The 18103-nt window shown below is 39.9% G+C and overlaps 1 protein-coding gene across 4 annotated transcripts in view; it reads right to left on the reverse strand.

The window, feature by feature from the left end:
• MAP7D2 (MAP7 domain containing 2) overlaps positions 1 to 18103 on the reverse strand; it is an 81762-nt gene that overhangs the window by 34307 nt on the left and 29352 nt on the right. For all 4 annotated transcript variants that reach the window (XM_033051070.1, XM_033051069.1, XM_033051068.1 and 1 more), the window contains exon 2: positions 1993 to 2070. In XM_033051070.1, the coding sequence (XP_032906961.1) occupies positions 1993 to 2070 (78 nt within the window). The remainder of the gene's footprint in view (positions 1 to 1992; positions 2071 to 18103) is intronic.

Genomic DNA, 18103 nt, shown 5'->3' on the forward strand with positions numbered 1-18103 from the left:
ATCCTTTACCACCATTCCATTTCTTTCCCCTGAATACAGAATCCTTCTACAACAATTCTTCCTCAAATTCAGCCTGCTTGCCAGAACACTGCTTTTCTAGCTTATTCTTGTTAGAATTACAGTTGATGTTGTCTTCCCCTTTTTTCTTATGAAAATCCACTCACTGTCCTCACTCAAGACAAGTATGTAAGTATGAGGGGAGTGTCAGTGATGCAGTGAACCTGGATTGAATGCATGAAGTTGAGACTTGTCAACAGAAAAAGTCACCTCAGAGACAGTGGATAAGAAGTGACCAGGCATTATTTATTCCAACTGCTAGTCAGGTAGAATAGGTGAAAAAAGCATGCTGGAGTTCATAAAAAGCACAAATAATGTGAGGTGTCTAGAGATTGTGCTAAGATTACCTTCTGAGTAAGTAGGTGAAACCTGGGACTGATTCTGGACAGAGAAGTAAACAATTCTGTCATCATGGACACAAGTACAATTCTTGTTGCTTAATTTAGGGAGGATAAACCACTGATTAATGAATTTTGGCTTGAGTGAAAAAGTTCCTTCATATTGCTATATAGTACCTGTTGGCTGCTTAAAGATCTGACCCTTGGGGGAACATGCTGCTTTTTTCTGAACTTCTAAAAGAAAATTCTCACAGTCAAACTGTGACCAAAATCCAAAGCTCCCCATTACAGAAATGGTCTTAACTCTAAAGGAATATGTTTCCAGGAGGCATATATGATGCCTGGGAGAAAATTGCAGACACCCCCTTCCAAATCCCCTGGGCCAACCACTCCCAAAATCTCCAGGTTTCAGTTTCCTTCTCATCTCTTCTACTCCAATCTAATCATCATATCACTTTCTTGGGAACCAGAAAAGAATGGATTATCAGGGGGAAAGAAGAGATAGCTTAGACTGAGCGTATCTGGAAGAGAAGTAAGTCCCAGACAGACAGAAGCTCAGGCAAAATTAAGTACTAAAGAGCAGTAGATTTTCACCAGAACTACCAAAAGGAATCACACTGATCAAGCCCATGGTAATTAAAAATGTTGAGTCTGTGGTCTCAAGCCCCAGACTTTGCAAAGAAATGGTCAACAGTTTGTTTAATGCAAGAAAACCAGTATTTTTCTATGATTCTTTGACAGCTGCCCATACTTGTTTAGTTGACATTTCCTCAAAATACATGTTTATCTTAAATTTTACAAAAATCATAAAACACTGACAATTCCTTCTGCTAGCTATTGTCAGGTACCCTCCAGGAACAGTGCTACGGACCTTTCTCATTACAACGAGGAAAAGTGAAGTTAACTGTTTAACACATTTTTATATACAGAGAGAGATATAGGAAGTCCAAATCAATGCTGAACAGAAAATTTCACTTATGAAACATATATATATCTGTGTGTGTATATTTCAATTGTGTATACACCCACTCCCCTTAAATATATATTTATACTTGTTATGTATGTATTTTACAATTCTCTCAACATTTCCCTGGTCATATTAATAGATTAAAAATAACTGATTGTTTAAAACAAAATCTGAAACAAAATTGCTCATTATTCAGGAACTGAATAACGTTTTTTATCATTCTGAAAGATTACCATTTTTCAACTTAGAGAAAAGTACATGTTTTAATGCTGTACTTAACAACTCTATTACATATTTCAATATGGCTAAAACTGAACAGATTAAAATGGAGGTTGCTTTACCAAATCATCCTACATATTATTTTGAGTCATATTCAAGGTTTATTTGGTATTTTCACCAGGATCATTTTTTTGACATTTACAAGTCAACTTGTAAATATAAAATATTAAATATTTGACTGGAAATGCAGAAAGACAGATTATTTATTATCTTTTAAGTTAAAAGAAATGATAAAGACCAGGAACAGACTGAACAACAAGATTGAAATTCAGAACAAAAAAATGCTGTGTTAGTTAGTTAAGCCTATTAAAATGTATCTATAAATAATACATATACCTCCCGCCAACTTACCAAGGTATTTCTCCCTTTCTTCTCTTCTTTCCTTTGCCAGTCTTTGTCTTTCATCAGTTTTTAGAAATCCATCAATAGCTGAGGAGAGAGGGAGGGAAAACAAAAAGCCTTTAAAAGCTGTTAGCACAACTAAAGAAGATCCAAAAGAAATTAGAATAATCCATAAAAAAAAATCATAACTGCTGCATTTAACAACTCCAATAACAAAAACAATTTTGCTCTTGTTTGCAGGCGGGTTAACAAGGGATTTGGGTACCTCTTGAGCACAATCTCCCACCTACTGCTGAACTCCAAGCACAGCTCCTCAGTGCAAATCCCTGACTCCTCTTCTCAGAGCAAACAAGCATGTTGTTAGTGCTTGTTTCAAAATTTGAAACTTCCTTGGGAAAAGCCGTAAGGATGCAATTAACATGCATTTATCTTTGTTAATAAGCTCATTTTAAATTTTTTGTCTAGAAAGAGAAAAGCTGTAAGCAGCTATGAGGAATCCCAGCCTTCATATTTATGGCTGACCACAGCCCACCAGTTCCCTTGCTCACTCAGCATTTCAACAACCAGCAATTACTGCTGGATGAGGCTACAGAAGCTGCCCTCTTTCCCAGGCAGGAAAAACTTTGTTTACTCCTGGAGTTGGTATCTAAAAGTAGGATACTTGTTTGGGAGGAGGTTGCCTAAGGATGTTTTGTACCTGGATCCAGACACCCCAGTTCTTTGCACAGCATGAGCAGCTGAAAAGCCCAGTTTAAGGAAGGAAGAAGGCAGAGTGTGACACATCAGGTGCCTTGGGGTCACCTGCCTGCATGCCCTGCAACAAGCACCAAAGGGAACTAAGATGGACCTTCTGCAACAGCAGGAGTAAGGCCACCGAGTGCCTTGATAGACCATCCAGGGGATAGCATCCTCTTAAAACATCTGACAGGGCCTCCAGTGGCCTCCCTTCTCAGCATCTCCTGAGGTCTGAGCAGTGCTGCAGTGCAAACAGGCATGGCATCTCACACCACAGTTTACATCATTTGCAATCATTATCTGGGCTTCCTACTGAGTTACTGAATTCTAATTAAGTCCCCTTCATTTTTCTTCTGAAAACTGCACTTGTTATTTTTATCAGATAAACAGGAATGAAAAAATTACATAGACTGTAACCCCAACTACCTTCCTGAAAAGTCACACTTGCAGGTTCCTTTCCAAAGGCATCCTGTCTGCGGGAGCAAGGATTTTGCATAGGAAGCACCTTTCTATAAAATGCACAGTTCTGTAAGAAGGCTGAAAACCAGCCTCAGTGACCCCTGGTGACAAAGGTAGGGTCTCAGCTGTCCCCCATTACAATAACAGCTTGATTTTTCCCCAAGCAGCACCTTCAAAGACCATCTCTAATCCTCAGCACACACAGACTGTGACTACCTGAAGGCAGCCAGGCCCCTGGAAAATGTGATTATAGCTCCCAGCTGGTTAATTACAACTAAATTTGTGGGTCAAATACATATTTATTTATTTATTTATTACCAAGGACTCATCTTACTTCCATACTAGTCCACTTGTTTGCTTGCTTGGCTGACATTTATTTTCAGATTTGACAAGGAAAGAGACAAGAAGTGCAGCTCAGTAAAGCAACCACGGCAAAGGTTTGTAACTGCTTTGAAGGGGCCTACAGTAAGCAGCCAAGAAGGTGAATCAGCCTAGGTATTTTACAGCTCCAGTGGAAAGGCTTTCAGTGGTCTTAAAGTCAAACAAACATGAAACCTACAACTCAGGCTAGAGGCAACAGAGGGATGTGAAATTCAGACGGATCAAGAGCCCAAAGATGGAAGACTGAGCTTGGGAACAAGGAGGCTGGAGAAAGGGAAAGAAACAAGCAAAAGCATGAGTTAAAGTCTTCTGTGGCACAGGATGTAACTCAGATGGAGAGATGTACAGAAACTAGAATGGGGATAAATGGAGGGATGGAGAGGAACAGCAAGAGAGTTCATGTCCATGAACTGTGTTCACAAAATCCTGCACTGATTCTCATCACTCTCCTTGCTTACAGTAACTACCTCAGAAACCCGCCAGCAAAAATGCATCCCATTATGCCTATCAATACAATTACAGCTAACTCATCTCTGCTTAGATTGCTTCACAAACACAACTGGTAGAAATGGATCTCAAAGCCTTGCTTACAACCCCATTGCTACCCAAAGTTGATGCACTATTTTTCAAGTTGGCTTTCTCAAGCATTTCAATATCTCAACCCAATTCTGAAAATACTGAAAGATGATCAAGGCTGTAAAATCACATATTTAATAAACGAGAATGTATCCAAATTGAAACAGTCTGTACAATCTTTATTGCGCCTGTTCTTACAATTACATTTTTTTCCTGTTAGGTCCCTTTGCTTATTCATTCAGTTCATGAAAGTCGAACCAAATTCAAAGATATCAGTGCTTCTTGCTTCATTTCTTCTGAAACTGAAAAGCAGACAAAATAATACTGGAAGGCTGTTTGGAGAACAGCACTCCACACTTGGCTATGTCACAGGTGAAACTACAAATACATGGAATGACTATTTATTACATATGCAATACACCAACATAAAAAAAAAACCTCACCAAAAAAACCAGTGGAGGAAAACTGCATTCTAATACATACAGGCATCAAACACAAGATGGCAAGAGTAGCATTAAAATAGCACAGACATCCTCAGTGCTGGCATTTCTTAACTAAAGTAATTGACTTTGTAAATCAGCATACCTGCCAAAAGTCAGAAACTTGCTTGCCTTCAGAAAATAAATATAGTTTTGAAGGACAGAAAAACTGATCCCTGGGTGATAGCTTGTACCCCGGGATGATTTTCAATAGCCAAAACTGCCATACTTTATGTATCTTCATATAACATTATAAATGCAGTGGGCACAGCAGTTACCTGTGGCAATGAATTCATTAATTACAGGAATGGCAATTCCGTTTGGCAAAGCAGGTTGAAGGCAGCAGGCTGAGGGCAGCAGGCTGGCACAGAGAGTTCCGACCCTGCACAGTGTCCCGTGACACGGAACTGCCGGCAGAGGGCAGGAGAAGGTCTGCGCGAACAGCAAAACCCGCGGCCAAATCGCCCTCCCTGAGCTGTGACCTCGGGTTAAGTCTGTATCCGCAGCTTTATCCTGAGCCTTCCTCATATTTACAGCTAAGCCTCTGATCCCTCACTTGGAGAGGCAGGGAACAGCTAACAACGTGTTTAAGAGTCAGGACGTAAATGCAGGCTGGTTCTTCTGCCAACCAGAGTAATGAATACAAGGGGATAGTGGCAGAAAATTTCCTAATAAACATTTATTCCCGGACTTGCAGAGGAATAAGGAAACTGCTCAAATAATAACATCAAAGATTTTACTCTCAGGAAATGCACACACACTAATTGCTTCTACTTCTTACTCTATCTCCCAGCCCCCCACCCCAAAAGTCCCCCCTGCACAGTCCCCAATCTGAAAGGCATGCACTTAGGCACTGGGCTAATTCCTTGTGATTGTGCCTCTTTTTTGATTGAGGAGGGCCAGCTGCTCATCAGGACTTTGCTACAATGAGCATTTCTAAAGAAAAAGACCATAATGTAGAACCAGTCTGAATGTCAGCAGCACACCTGCAGCAATAAGGTGACAGCTAATGCTGCAGGATTCCTTCAATACTTCTACGTTACTTGAAAATAAATAATCACAGAAGTAAAACCCAACATGTTAATCATTGCTTCAACCCTTTTTTATGGGCAAGGCAAACCTATTTAGACTGATGAAACAGCACCAGAATATGTCCACACACACTGTTCTGCTCTACATACTGCTTGTGAAAGCCTCTTGCAGGTTGCCCACGACAGGGGAAGGCTGTCCTCTCCTGATGAGACACAAGGCAAGCGCTGTCTTTTGAAACCATATCCTGTTTTCAGTGAGAAAGCAAGTACTCAAGCAGGACAGTTAGGTTATTGGAAGCTGAGACTACATTTCAAAAGGACAAATGGGCTGCTTGGGCACCTCCTCTCCTGAAATTCACACCTGAATAATTGTCAGTAGGTAAGGTCTCTATTCATTTTGACTTTTTCCAGTTTGTCATTGAACCTACCCCCCCATCTGTCCTCTCTAATACCCCATGGCATTTGGTTTCACAATATATTTATACATAGCAGATATCAAAGCCCTTGTCGGGCACCCTGACAGAAGAAAAGTCACCTGGGCATCTGAAACCAGCTCTGTGTAACAGTGCTTCACACACTGAGACCTTTGGCCATCCTGCATGACCACATGCAACACATTCAGACTTTTGTGCATTCTATCCTGACATTGTCTAACACTTTTAGACCTTTGCCACAGTATGTCATCTCACATTGATGCTGCTGAATTAGTGAAATTCCCGGTTTGGATGCTGTTCTGCCAAAGGGTGGCCTTGCCTAGGACCAGATGAGCCTGAGATATCTCTACTCACACCCATTGTTCTGCTGGCAAACTCTGTTTCAAATAACATAATCATCTATAAAACTGACGTTTTGCTCCCTAAAACCTGCTTTGTGTCCCTTGGGACTGTTCTTTGAGACAATAACGAACAGACGTTTTCCACTTGCCACTGTTTCCATCTAGGTATTTCTGAACAAAGAAATGATCAATTTTTCAGCTATTAACTGTACTTTGAGGGGGAAATACTCACAAAGCTGCATGTGGTTGTACCTGAATGGCAGTTTCTATGGCCAAAAGGCACTTTTCCTAAATTTTAAGTATTATATAGCTGAGTGGCATTCAGGTAGAGGTAAAATGCAAACACCACAAGAGCTTTGCAGGTAGGTTCAGTAAGATAGTGGATAGTTCTCCTTTTTGATAATTATCTTTTTGGCAATTTTTTTAAAATTAAAAAAGTCCTCTATTCTATTGCATTCAAAAAATTTAATACAAAGAATCAGAATTTCCCCAGTTTCAGATACTTAATTTTATTTTTATATTTGCCAGGCTGGATTTCAAACACAACCAGAAAAGAAAAAGGAGCATTTTCCATTGTATCTAATTAAAATACCAGGATGGCTATTTGTTGTTATAAAGATGTTAAGTGGATGAAGTAATTAAAGGCAAACAGTTCCAAACACAGTGACATTTCAGAACCCCAGGCTAATTGTCTGAGAGGTGGCCTGGCAGATAGAACAGAGACACTCTCAGGGACTGTACACTCTGGTTAAACAACTAGGACACCTGCCTTATGCTCCTGCTCCCCACCCTGGATTTTCAGATTATCCATTTGAATCAAGAACTTCAGCTGTAAAACATACTTACACAAAAACTGCAGTATCAAAATATATCCTACTGGTATGTTTATTTAAGTTTAGGGTGAAATTGCTCCAAAATACTGGCCAAATAATCTTGAAATGGTACATAGAGTATATACAGGTCATTTTGTGATCACATATATTAACAGAAATAACCTAATTACTGCATGGGGAGAAAAAAATTGCTAAAATAGTAATGCAGATTTTTTAGTTTTGCATGAGTCCACAGACACCTAATCAGCTCCATGGGATTGTGTACAAATGTGTGTGCAGCCCTAATAGTGCCCCAAAGGAGACTTCAGCATCAAGCAGACACAGCAGATGCACCTCAACAGCACTCAAGAGAATAGTAAGATACATTAGCAAAACATTTTTACTTATGAAAACACTAGATAATTAATCTAGTGTTATTATTTATTTAGTTTACTGAACAGGTCCCTGCTAGACAGCCCCCCACATAGTCCATACCCAGCAGTAGCATTTGTGTCCACATTTTCTACACTGATGTTTTATTCATGTGCTTCTGTAACCTCTCAGGCAGAAAGGAGTCCAGAAGCTTAAGCAGTGTTTGATAGTGTCTTACAGATCTAACACACATGAACATTCACAGCTGTATTTTTCAAACACCACTAGACCCCAGACCCATTTGGCATCTATAGGTAGGATCTTCCCTTCTATAGCCTGTCCAGCAACTTTCTAGAAGGAAAAGATAAAAAAACCAAAAAAACCAAAAATATTGTTTCCAATTCACAGTTAACATTTTGAAACTTTTAGGGCTTGCCCAGGTAGCACTAGTTGGAAATTTTATACTAAAACAACAAGCAAACCTGTGAACCCCAAAGCTATAAACATTTCAAATACACTTTTTTCCCCACATGACTGAAATATTTCTCTTCTTTCATTTACTTACTACCTATCTCCTGAATCAGGAATAGCCCCAACTTGTATTTACAATTTATGCATTGATAAACTTGCACAGACTAGTTTCACTGACTTCAGCAAAATGACTGTGTTGAAACAGAAAATATGGAAATACCTTGTTAGGATCAGGAAACCCATGCTAACCCCACCCAAGTCTGGGGAAAAAAAAAAAAAGTTCTTATCGCTCATGCACTACCAAATTGAATGGAAAATTCATTTTTTGGAAGGAGAGGAGTTATAAATGCTGCAGACACTGCTTGCCTGGTTCACTTTACTTTGCAATAAAATGCCTCAGTGTAAGACAATAAACCTCAACTCACAGTTACTTTGCCTAAATGATCTAAAGGAAACTTTTTAGGATCAGATAAATTTGTTTTACCATCACAGTAAATTCAACCTGAACTTCAGGCTTCATTTTAGGAACATATACATCAAAATGAAAGAAATTCCATTTACTGGTAACAATTTTTGTTACCAAAATGAACAAGAAAAAAGTTTTCAATCTATAGTGCATAGATGTAGTCAGCAGCACTGTGTCCACTGTGTGTTCTACACTGATGTTTAATTTATGGGCTTCTGTAATCTGCCAGGCAGAAAAGAGTCCAGAGGTTAACCAGTGCTTGACAGTGTCTTTCTCCCAGATTTAACACACATGAAAAATTATAGCTGTATTCACGTCTATAGTGTAATCTAGCTCAATTAAATTCTAACTGTGTTTCTGAATTGACAATACACATCTATGTATCAACATCTGCTGATGTTGTATATTGATTATCAGGTATTAGATAACCAAAGCTTAGTGAAACACTAGCATCACACTGGGAAATTCTGATATTTTTAGCATGAGCAGACCAGATGGGAACTGTAAGTATCCATTTCTCCCACCTCCAGCTAGCTTCTAATCCCCAAATGCACATTAAACCCCACTTCCTGTTCAAATTAATTGGCTTTGCTGGTGTGTGGCACTGAATAGTGATCTCATGCTTTGGTGGCTTTTCAAATGTCACCACTGTGTTGCACTCTCCAGTGACAGCTGAAGTGCACAAAGACAGCAAAAGCAAAGGGAGCACTGAGCTGCTTTCCTGTGTCCAGGTAGGAAGAGCTTTAGCAGAAGCCTTGCACAGCCCTCAGGCAGGAGCTGACCTGCGGCTGAGGTGCAGCACAGTTCATTTTCCTGCTGAACACTTAATCAAACTTTGCAGCAGTGCCCCCAGCTGCACATCTAAAACCAAGAGGTGCAGGAGCCAGTACTTGCAAATATTACCTGTAGAAAACAGAGAGCTTCCCAGCTGAGCACCCAGGTAACTTAGAGCAGACTGGGCTGAGCTCCTGTCTTCGTGCTCAGGCTCTTTGGCCATGCAACCCCAGTCACCTTTCTTTCTGCACTGGGTGGCTGTCCTGCCTCCAGATAGGCCAGACACCCCCAAAGCCATCCAGCATTAAAATTTGCTTCACGGAGAAGAGGGAAGTTGGAATGATTTTCCCACTGGAACATGTCAACCTGCCCAGGTCAAGGCACTGAAGTGCACTGCTGAAGGCCATTATTGTGCTGCCAGAGCTCCTTCTCACAGCACCAGCCCACAGCAGCTGCAAATCTCTAACTTCAGCTGACTCAGGGTCACAGGACAGCATTTTGGAGGAAGCCTCAGCAGTCCCTGTGCATCTTGCCTTCCACTGTGGCCTTTTTGTAGGCCATGGATCTCTGCAGCAAAGTGACTGCCTGCAGATGGGGCAGCCAATAAAGATTTTTTAAAAATCCTACAATCAAAATGTTAATTAACCTCCACGTCTAGGTACCCAAACAAAAGCATGTCAAAAAAAAAAAAAAAAAAAAAAAAAAAAAAAAAAAAAATCACAGCTTGCTTCTAAACCAACTTCAGCCAGAAAGTTTTCTTTTCGAGTCTGAAGTGAAAATGACAGGGATTTGTCAGTATGCTTTCACAAACTGTCCTTAAAATTGTTAAGACTAATCACAGAAGAAATGATAAAACACTCTAAAAGGCTCACACTTGGGCAACAGAGGTTTAGTGAATGAGCATCTCAGAGGTGGCAATTTGTACAGCACAGTCCACTGCACTTGTATGTACAGGGATGGTTCTGCAGACCCCTTTTACTAGCGTTTTCATTTCAAGTCTAACTTAATAGAGACTGCGAAAGAGACACTGGTGCTTTGGGATTTGCTCTGAGTTGCAACAAAGATACAGTTAGAGAACCAAGACAACACACTTGGCCCCTAACAATGCTTAGGGAGGCATGAGGTGTTGCCAGCATGTCCTTTATTACCATGTTTTTTCCCTACATAGTAGAATTAAGTTTTAACATTACCTTCATCTACCACTATACTCTGTCTTCCATTAGTGGAGATTTGGGGAAAGCTTCAGGATGTTTCTGTTCTGTTCTTTGTGGTGAGCAAAGTGAATATAAAGCACTTAACAAAAGAAGAATTAATCTGCAACTTGCCATTTATATATATATCTCTATCAAAGTGTTGACAACTTACTAACATGACACGCAGCTATCAAGGACTATCCTAAATACCCTCCACTCTGCTCTACCCACTCCTTGGGCATGGCTGAAACAGTGTATTCCAGATAGAAGCAGCTACCAGCATCAGATGTAGAAAGCACATTTTCCCTGTGATTTGGCAAAAGTTTCCAAAATAAAAAGAAGCAAAGCTGATTAATCCACAGCACACGTGATTGAGTGAACTTCATCCTCTGTGGACTTGGCTATTTTCAGGACCAACAGTTACAATCTTGCTTTTGTTGTGCTTCACACTAATTATATTTCCCAGTAATTTATTTCAGGGAGAACACCTATCAAAATTGACTATTAAAATCAAAACAATTTATTCTATGAACACGCACAGTAAATCCTCATAGGGAAGAAAAGTTTCAACAATTAAATGTTTGCTTTAAAGGTTTTTCTTGCATTTTAGTAGAACTACAACATAGTTCATATTTATAATTTCATGTATGAACATACAGTTTTAACTATATTTATGGTCAATGCCAATTCATCAAAGTGTATCCCACACAGCTCCTGGTTTTGCCAGTCTTGGCCCATATATGTAATTCTTAATAAAGCACATAATTTAATGGTGGGATCCAAATACCGTTTTAAATCCAGAACATTAACTTTTCCCTCTGGAATTTATACATTCAGTCTCATCTGAGAATCTAATTATTCTAGATTTACCATCAAGAGCCAACATGTCCTTGTTGGGACTTCTGCTTACTTTTCTACTTGGGCTTTAGCTGTGAGCTTCTGACGCTCAAGGAATTCCAAGCACGAAGCTTTCAGTGCATGAAAGTTCACCTGCAAGATGCTGCTGAGACCTGACCATGTGCTGGCAACCTCTCTGCCCCAGAGAGCAAAAAATATTACATTTAAATACATCCTTTTGTACATAATGTATGCATCTCTGTACGATCATTTATTATGACTGTTCTTGGTCCTACAATTTAATATTGCAAAGAAAATGTTAATTGCCTCTGTTAGAAACCATTCAAGTCTCCTGAAAGGCAAGGCTCCAAAATGAACCTCTTTCAACTCCTTACCCTTGAATTATATTAAAGGGTCTGAATTACTTGGAGCTTCTAGAAGTCTAGGAAATATCCCAAAGTAGAGACTGCCTTAACACTGACCCAGGCAACCTCATTTATGCATGGGGCTGGTGCAGCCTGTTGAAGGAGTCCTGGTCAGTGAGGGAACAGTGGAACTGAGACGTGTTGGGTCCCATCCCCCAGGTCTAAACCCTGCTCCCTTCTGACAATGTTTGCATTTTATGGGAACGGAAGACCTTGGGCTTATTAGGTTAGTACTTGGAAGATTATTTTTCAAGAGCAAGAGACAGCATGGAGATGGATTGATACATAAATAAGGCTGAACATTTCTGCATCCCTTGAAAGAGTTAGATGAACCAATGTTCCTAAGTGGAATTTATTTGGAGATTCAATACCTTAACAAATGTAAAAAAGACTAAGTTTGCCTTTTTACCGCTGCAGAAGATAAATCTTTGTTTAATCTGTCATTTCCCAGAGGATTATTCACTGAGTTCGAGCCATAAATTGCATTAGTTGCTTATGCAAACTCAGAACACAAAGCACATTATTCATGGAGCTCTTAATCTATAGAATAATAAAGATAATTTACCAAACTCAAACTTTCCACACAAGAAAGGTGAGTGGATTATACATCCACTGATTTTTCAAGTCTCAAAAGGAAGATTGAGGTTTTTCCTGGGTAAGAATTTGGAGCATTTACAAAGGTTTACAAAAATCTATAAAAATAAAGGATAAATCAGAACATAAAGTGACTAAACTGTATGCAAAGTTCCTAAATTATATGCAAAGATAAAAACATACACTGAATACAGGCCTGAAAGCACACTTAGGCCAAAGGAGAGGCCAATTAAAACATAATGGGTCACTAAGCTTTGCAGTAAGGAGTGCTTAACACAGAGATCAGATCCTGTATTCAGTATTTTCTGTCAAAGTTCATCTAAACTTTTGCAGTGATATGTGGCAACACTACACAGGATGAAAGAAAACTCCAGTTTGCATTGGTGTATCCTACCTTCTTTTGTGACCTTCAGGGCCCACAGAGGAACAAGACAAGAGATAAAATTAATATTCCTGTCAACAACATGCAGCTTTCCCTGCTGTGACAACTCTGCCTCTGCCCTTGCTCAGGGAAGTTCTGAGCAGGAGCAGGCACTGCAGGCACCAGGGAGAACTATGGAGACTCAGCTGGTTCCCAAGGCACGAGCATTTTGGAGTCTTTAGACACAAACAGGCCCTTGCACATACACAGACACTCTATAAGCACAGTGTTTTCTTTTCACTGTTACCTGAAGTCATTTCAAAGACCAGGCACACCAGCCCAGCACGTATTTTTTTAAGAAGATACAGGTACTTATAGAACAACATTTCTTGGAGTACTTCTGTTGTTCTTCAGCCATCTAGAGAAGACTGACTTGATTCAGGACAAAGTCCAAAGCTGTCATGTAAGTGCTAGAGTCAGTACAGTAATTTCACGACCATAAGGCGCACCGGACTATAAGGTGCACTTTTTTTTGGCCGCGAAGATCCGTGCCACGCGCAACAAAGTAACAAATTAGTAATGGAATGCCGCGATTTTGGAAACATTTTAACAGATTGGTGTAGCCTTTAAACGCAGCCCCAAGCACCCTCCCCATGCGCAGGGCCCACCACTCCCGCCAGCCCCCAGCTGGCAAGGCAGGGCTCAGGGTGGCTCGGGGCTGCCGCGACTCACACCCTGGGGTTGCTGCAGTTCAGGGTGGCTCAGGGCCGCCCACGGCTCGGGGCAGCTTAGGACCGCAGGTGGTTCGGGACCGTGCGGGCTTGGATGGGTCCTGCTTTTCCCCCGCTGGGGCCGTGCAGGCTCGGATCAGCTCTGTTTTTCCCCTGCCAGGGCCAGGTAAACTCAGATCGGCCCCGCTTTTCCCCTGCCGGGGCGATGCAGGCTCAGATTGGCCTCGCCGCCGCCCCCCGCGCCGGGCTTGGGGCGGCTTGGGACTGCCCACGGCTCAGGGTGGCGGGGGGCCAATCTCTCCCTCTCTCCCCGCGTGGCTCCTGCTGGCCAGGCGCTGCCCAGTCCCGCCCACCCCGCGTGGTTCCTGCCGGCCGCGGCCACCCGCTCCTGCCCCGCCTTGTGGCTCAGCTCTCCCATGGCACCACTCCCCCTCGCAGCTCGGCTCATGGCTCGCAGTTCCACATTGGCAAATTTCACAGCTTTGTACATTATATAAGGTGCACCGGTCAATAAGGCCACTGCCAGGTTCAGACCAAAATTTTAGCCAAAAGGGTGCGCCTTATAGTCGTGAAATTACTGTAATTCAACATCAGTGTCCAGATGCTTTCTGGGCACAAAACAAGCAGAACATGATTTTAAATGTTTTAAGAAAAAAATATTGTTTATATTTGTCCAAAATGACAGACGTCCATTAAGAAGTCCTCATGGGTATGTCTCACAGTATAAGAAAAGCTATTTGGTTCAAAGGTAAAATTTTTTTATTACTTTATTCGTTCTGCCTCTGTATACTCTTGCACATGATTTGGTAGCAGCCTGCAAAGCAAATTTCTGTTCTCACTTATAAATAAGGGCAGAGTTAGAAATGTGGCCCACAGATTTTTATTTTTCTGGAAATTTATATTCTTCAAACAAATGACTTCAAAAAAAGCCTCTACAAGGCACTGAAAAACCTTACTTCTTACAGGGCTGTGCCTTGACACCAGATTCTCTACTGAAGTGTTCTCAGAGGTGAGAGGTCATTCATAAACAATTCTCTCCTGGAAGTGGTGAATTTTAGGCCACGTAATATAGGGGTGAGCTTTTACTGCATTCTGTGGCATCACCTGGTTTTATCATCTTTGCAGGAACATAGTACCCTTTAGAGTGTCTTTTAGGACAAATTTGGTTGCAGTTGACTGATGGTTTCAAAAGTTAATTATTGGTAAGAAGAAAGAAGGATGGACAAATAGGTGTGATCCTCTAAATTTAATTTCTTTTTGAAGAAATAAAGACAACTGAGTTCTTGAAACTGTAACAAGACACTTAAAACCTGCATCAAAATCCTTATTCATTTGCATGCCTCCAGAAATACAGCATATTAAGTATACAATGCCCTACATCAATAAAGGCTTTCTGTCTTCAAGGCCCTAGCTATTCACAACATGACGGCCTTGGGTAAAAAGAAAATCCACAAGAACTCAAAAAAAAAAAAATCTATTAAAACTCATGGAAGTTTCTAAAAAGAACAAATACAGAAATCTGCATTTTATGTTTTTTGATAACCTAATTGTTCAGAGAAAAATCTCTAGTTTCTTCTGCACATTTTCTGAATAACTCACCTAGAATAAAGGTAACAATAAAAATAAGCAAAAAAAATTTAAACACACAGTTTAAATATTTCAGGAAAAAGACATGATGTTATGCTATACTGATATTCATCTAATTAACTGCCTGACATTTAAGCTGATAGGCTTAAAGAAAGACAACATATAAGACAGGAATTGTAAAAGAAGCTTAATCCAGTGTCACAATGTTAAACTGACAAGATAAACTGACCAATAATAATGGCAGAATAATTTTCAGTGGCAATGTCTTTTGGGATATGTATAAAAAGCAGAATGAGAAACTGAGTGCTTGCAGTTTATCAAAACATCACTGTATAGCTAAAAAAGTGGAGGTTGACAGATGAGTTTGAAAAAAATATTAGCAGGAAACATATCGAGCTCTAAAAGGATACAAAGATAATTATTTGCACAAGTGAACGGTAGCATAAATGTCTTAAGGTTGAAGATGACTGAATTTCCACTCATCCTTCTCCTGTATGAGATGCCACACTGAATCCACCAAATCTAATCACACAGCCTGACTCTTTTTTGGCACACAGATTTATTTAATTCTATGACATAGTCTAGTAACACGTGGTGTGGATGAGTTCATGGGGATAAAAAGAAAGCTCTTCAATAGAGATAAATGCATGATGAATGCAAGGAATTGAAGGTTGCATACGCTTGGCAGGCAATACTTTGTCTAATTCCTTTTGAAAACACTTGAATAATGATTTAGCAATTAAATTATCTACTTGTAATACAACGTAATTATACATTTTGGAGACTAGCTGGCTTAATTCCTTCTAATGTGTGTTTAGACTTTGTAAGTCTACAATTAGCCTGTATATGGGTTAGCTGGTATTTTCTATTTAAAATTTACTTTTTAATTTTCTCTTATTCTTTGTTCCTCCCTCTCTGTCTTTCCTGATGTGTTGCAGTTGTGGTTTTAATAAAACAATTACTGGCAAAAAATTTAACCTGACTGATCCTGCAAATAAAACAAATGTAGCTTTATTTGGCACCAAAACGTAGGGCTTTATGCTTAAAAGCTTAAAACTTTGCACCAAAAAATAGTAAAATAATCCTGTTTTAATTCTTGTAATGACCTATCTCATCACTTTTCCCTGCCCCAATATCAATACTAAATCACAAACTATGCTCTTTGCTATTTTTCTTTTCATGTCATAAAACCAGTTAAGAAAGTTCTAGTTTTATATAGTACTTCAGTTCCTGACATTTGCACCATTAAATCTTACATGTTCAGTAATTCAGTGTCTAAGTATCTATTTATAAGTTACTGCTTATATTTTCCCTTAATGTCGCTAATGTGATTTCCAGTGAGACTGTTCACCTTTTGGGCTGCCAGAGCTGGCATTACAACTACACAGGAGAGACACACACTTTCCTCGTGCCAAGAACCTCATCAATTATTTAAAACAATTTCTATTCTGGATCCTACAAAACTAAATAAGTTTTTATTTAAATAATATCTTCTCAGCTATTCCTCAGGGATAAACCTGTGCAAATCTGCAACATAATTGTGGAAATACTATACAATTACCAATTAACTAACTTTTTTATCTTCCAGCAATCTATCAAGTTTATTCGAGTTAGACTTTTTTAATCGCTGGCTTTTTTTTTTTTTTTCTGTTTGCAATATAGTTATTTAGGATTTACAACATATAAACATGTCCTTTTGCTATGTTCTACCTCCGAAATAAATGGGCTGTAGCAGGTAAGTTTGATATGATTGACTGAAATAATTTCCCATGAATTATGCAAAGTAAACTAAATTACTAAGTGATAAATAATTGCTCAAGGTATTGAAAAACTACTTGGTAACCCCTTAACTATAAATTTATACTGTTTACAAACTGCACAGACACTGGACAACTGAAGGGGTTAATCCAAAGGAATTTGCAAACAAAACAAAAACTAAAACACACCACAGTCTCAGAAGTCCCTGCAAAAGCCAGGGTCCAAGCACCCTGACCACCCACCCAGTAACAGATCTGCTGGACTGCCTGAGAGTTTTGGGTAGACACTGAAATTACCTTGCACCCATATGCCCTCCATATGAGCTCTTTTATTAAAAACGTTTTACACAGGACACCATCCCCTTGAAGACACGGAAAAGGGGCCAATGCCATATGGATGGATCCAAACTGAAGTTGCAGACTGGTTGTCCCTCCGGGCTACATTGCTGGTAGCCCCATCTCCAGCCCATCCCAGCTGGGTCCCTGGATTCAGCTGATCACCCTACTGGCATGGCACTGCTATGCCCACTCTGCAGTGCTAGAGGAGAAACAGAAACTGTGCTGCATTATTGCCAATGCACAAAACTCTGAATTACTCCTTTGTTTCACATGAGAGAAGCATCGAAGTGCCCAGCTCCACATCTCTGATGCTCACAGCCCAGGACCTCCTTCATTGTACACGGAGAGCTCAGGCTGCACACCATCACTGAACAGCCCTGTAAAACCACAGGACCAGCAAACACGGACTTTCTCCCAGGCTCCTTTTTATGCCTCATCCTTTTTACTACAACAGAAACCTCCATGTTCTTTTCCACCTTCTGGCTTCCTAGAATCACTGACATAAAATAGGATGATTTTCCACCACACAAAAAAACAATTAACAACAACAACAAAAAAAAAAAGGTAATAGGGTGATAACTAGTCTGACCACTAGATAACCACCGGGTAAAACAATAGCCATGTCAATAGTAAGTAGTGTACCAGGTCTCAGGTATTTCTGAACATAAATGTCTCATCAAGTCCAACTGTTATGTGAATTGGTTTAAAACAAAACAAGATTTTGTTTTTGTATATCATTACATTTAATTCTCTCTCGTCTTTTTTAAAGAAGATTATAAAGTGTGAAGTACTTTTGACAGAAAATAAAACTGTTTAAACTGGTATTATTACATTCCTCTATTTCTATCTTAATAAGTTAACACATGCCCACAACCCATGCCTATGATCCTGCTGGGTCAAATACTTTACACATCAAAGAGGTTTATAAATAAACAATTTTAACACACAGAAATGGCTGCTGGTGC

The sequence above is a fragment of the Catharus ustulatus genome, chromosome 2 (genome assembly GCF_009819885.2).
Source record: "Catharus ustulatus isolate bCatUst1 chromosome 2, bCatUst1.pri.v2, whole genome shotgun sequence".
Classification (NCBI taxonomy): Eukaryota; Metazoa; Chordata; class Aves; order Passeriformes; family Turdidae; genus Catharus; species Catharus ustulatus.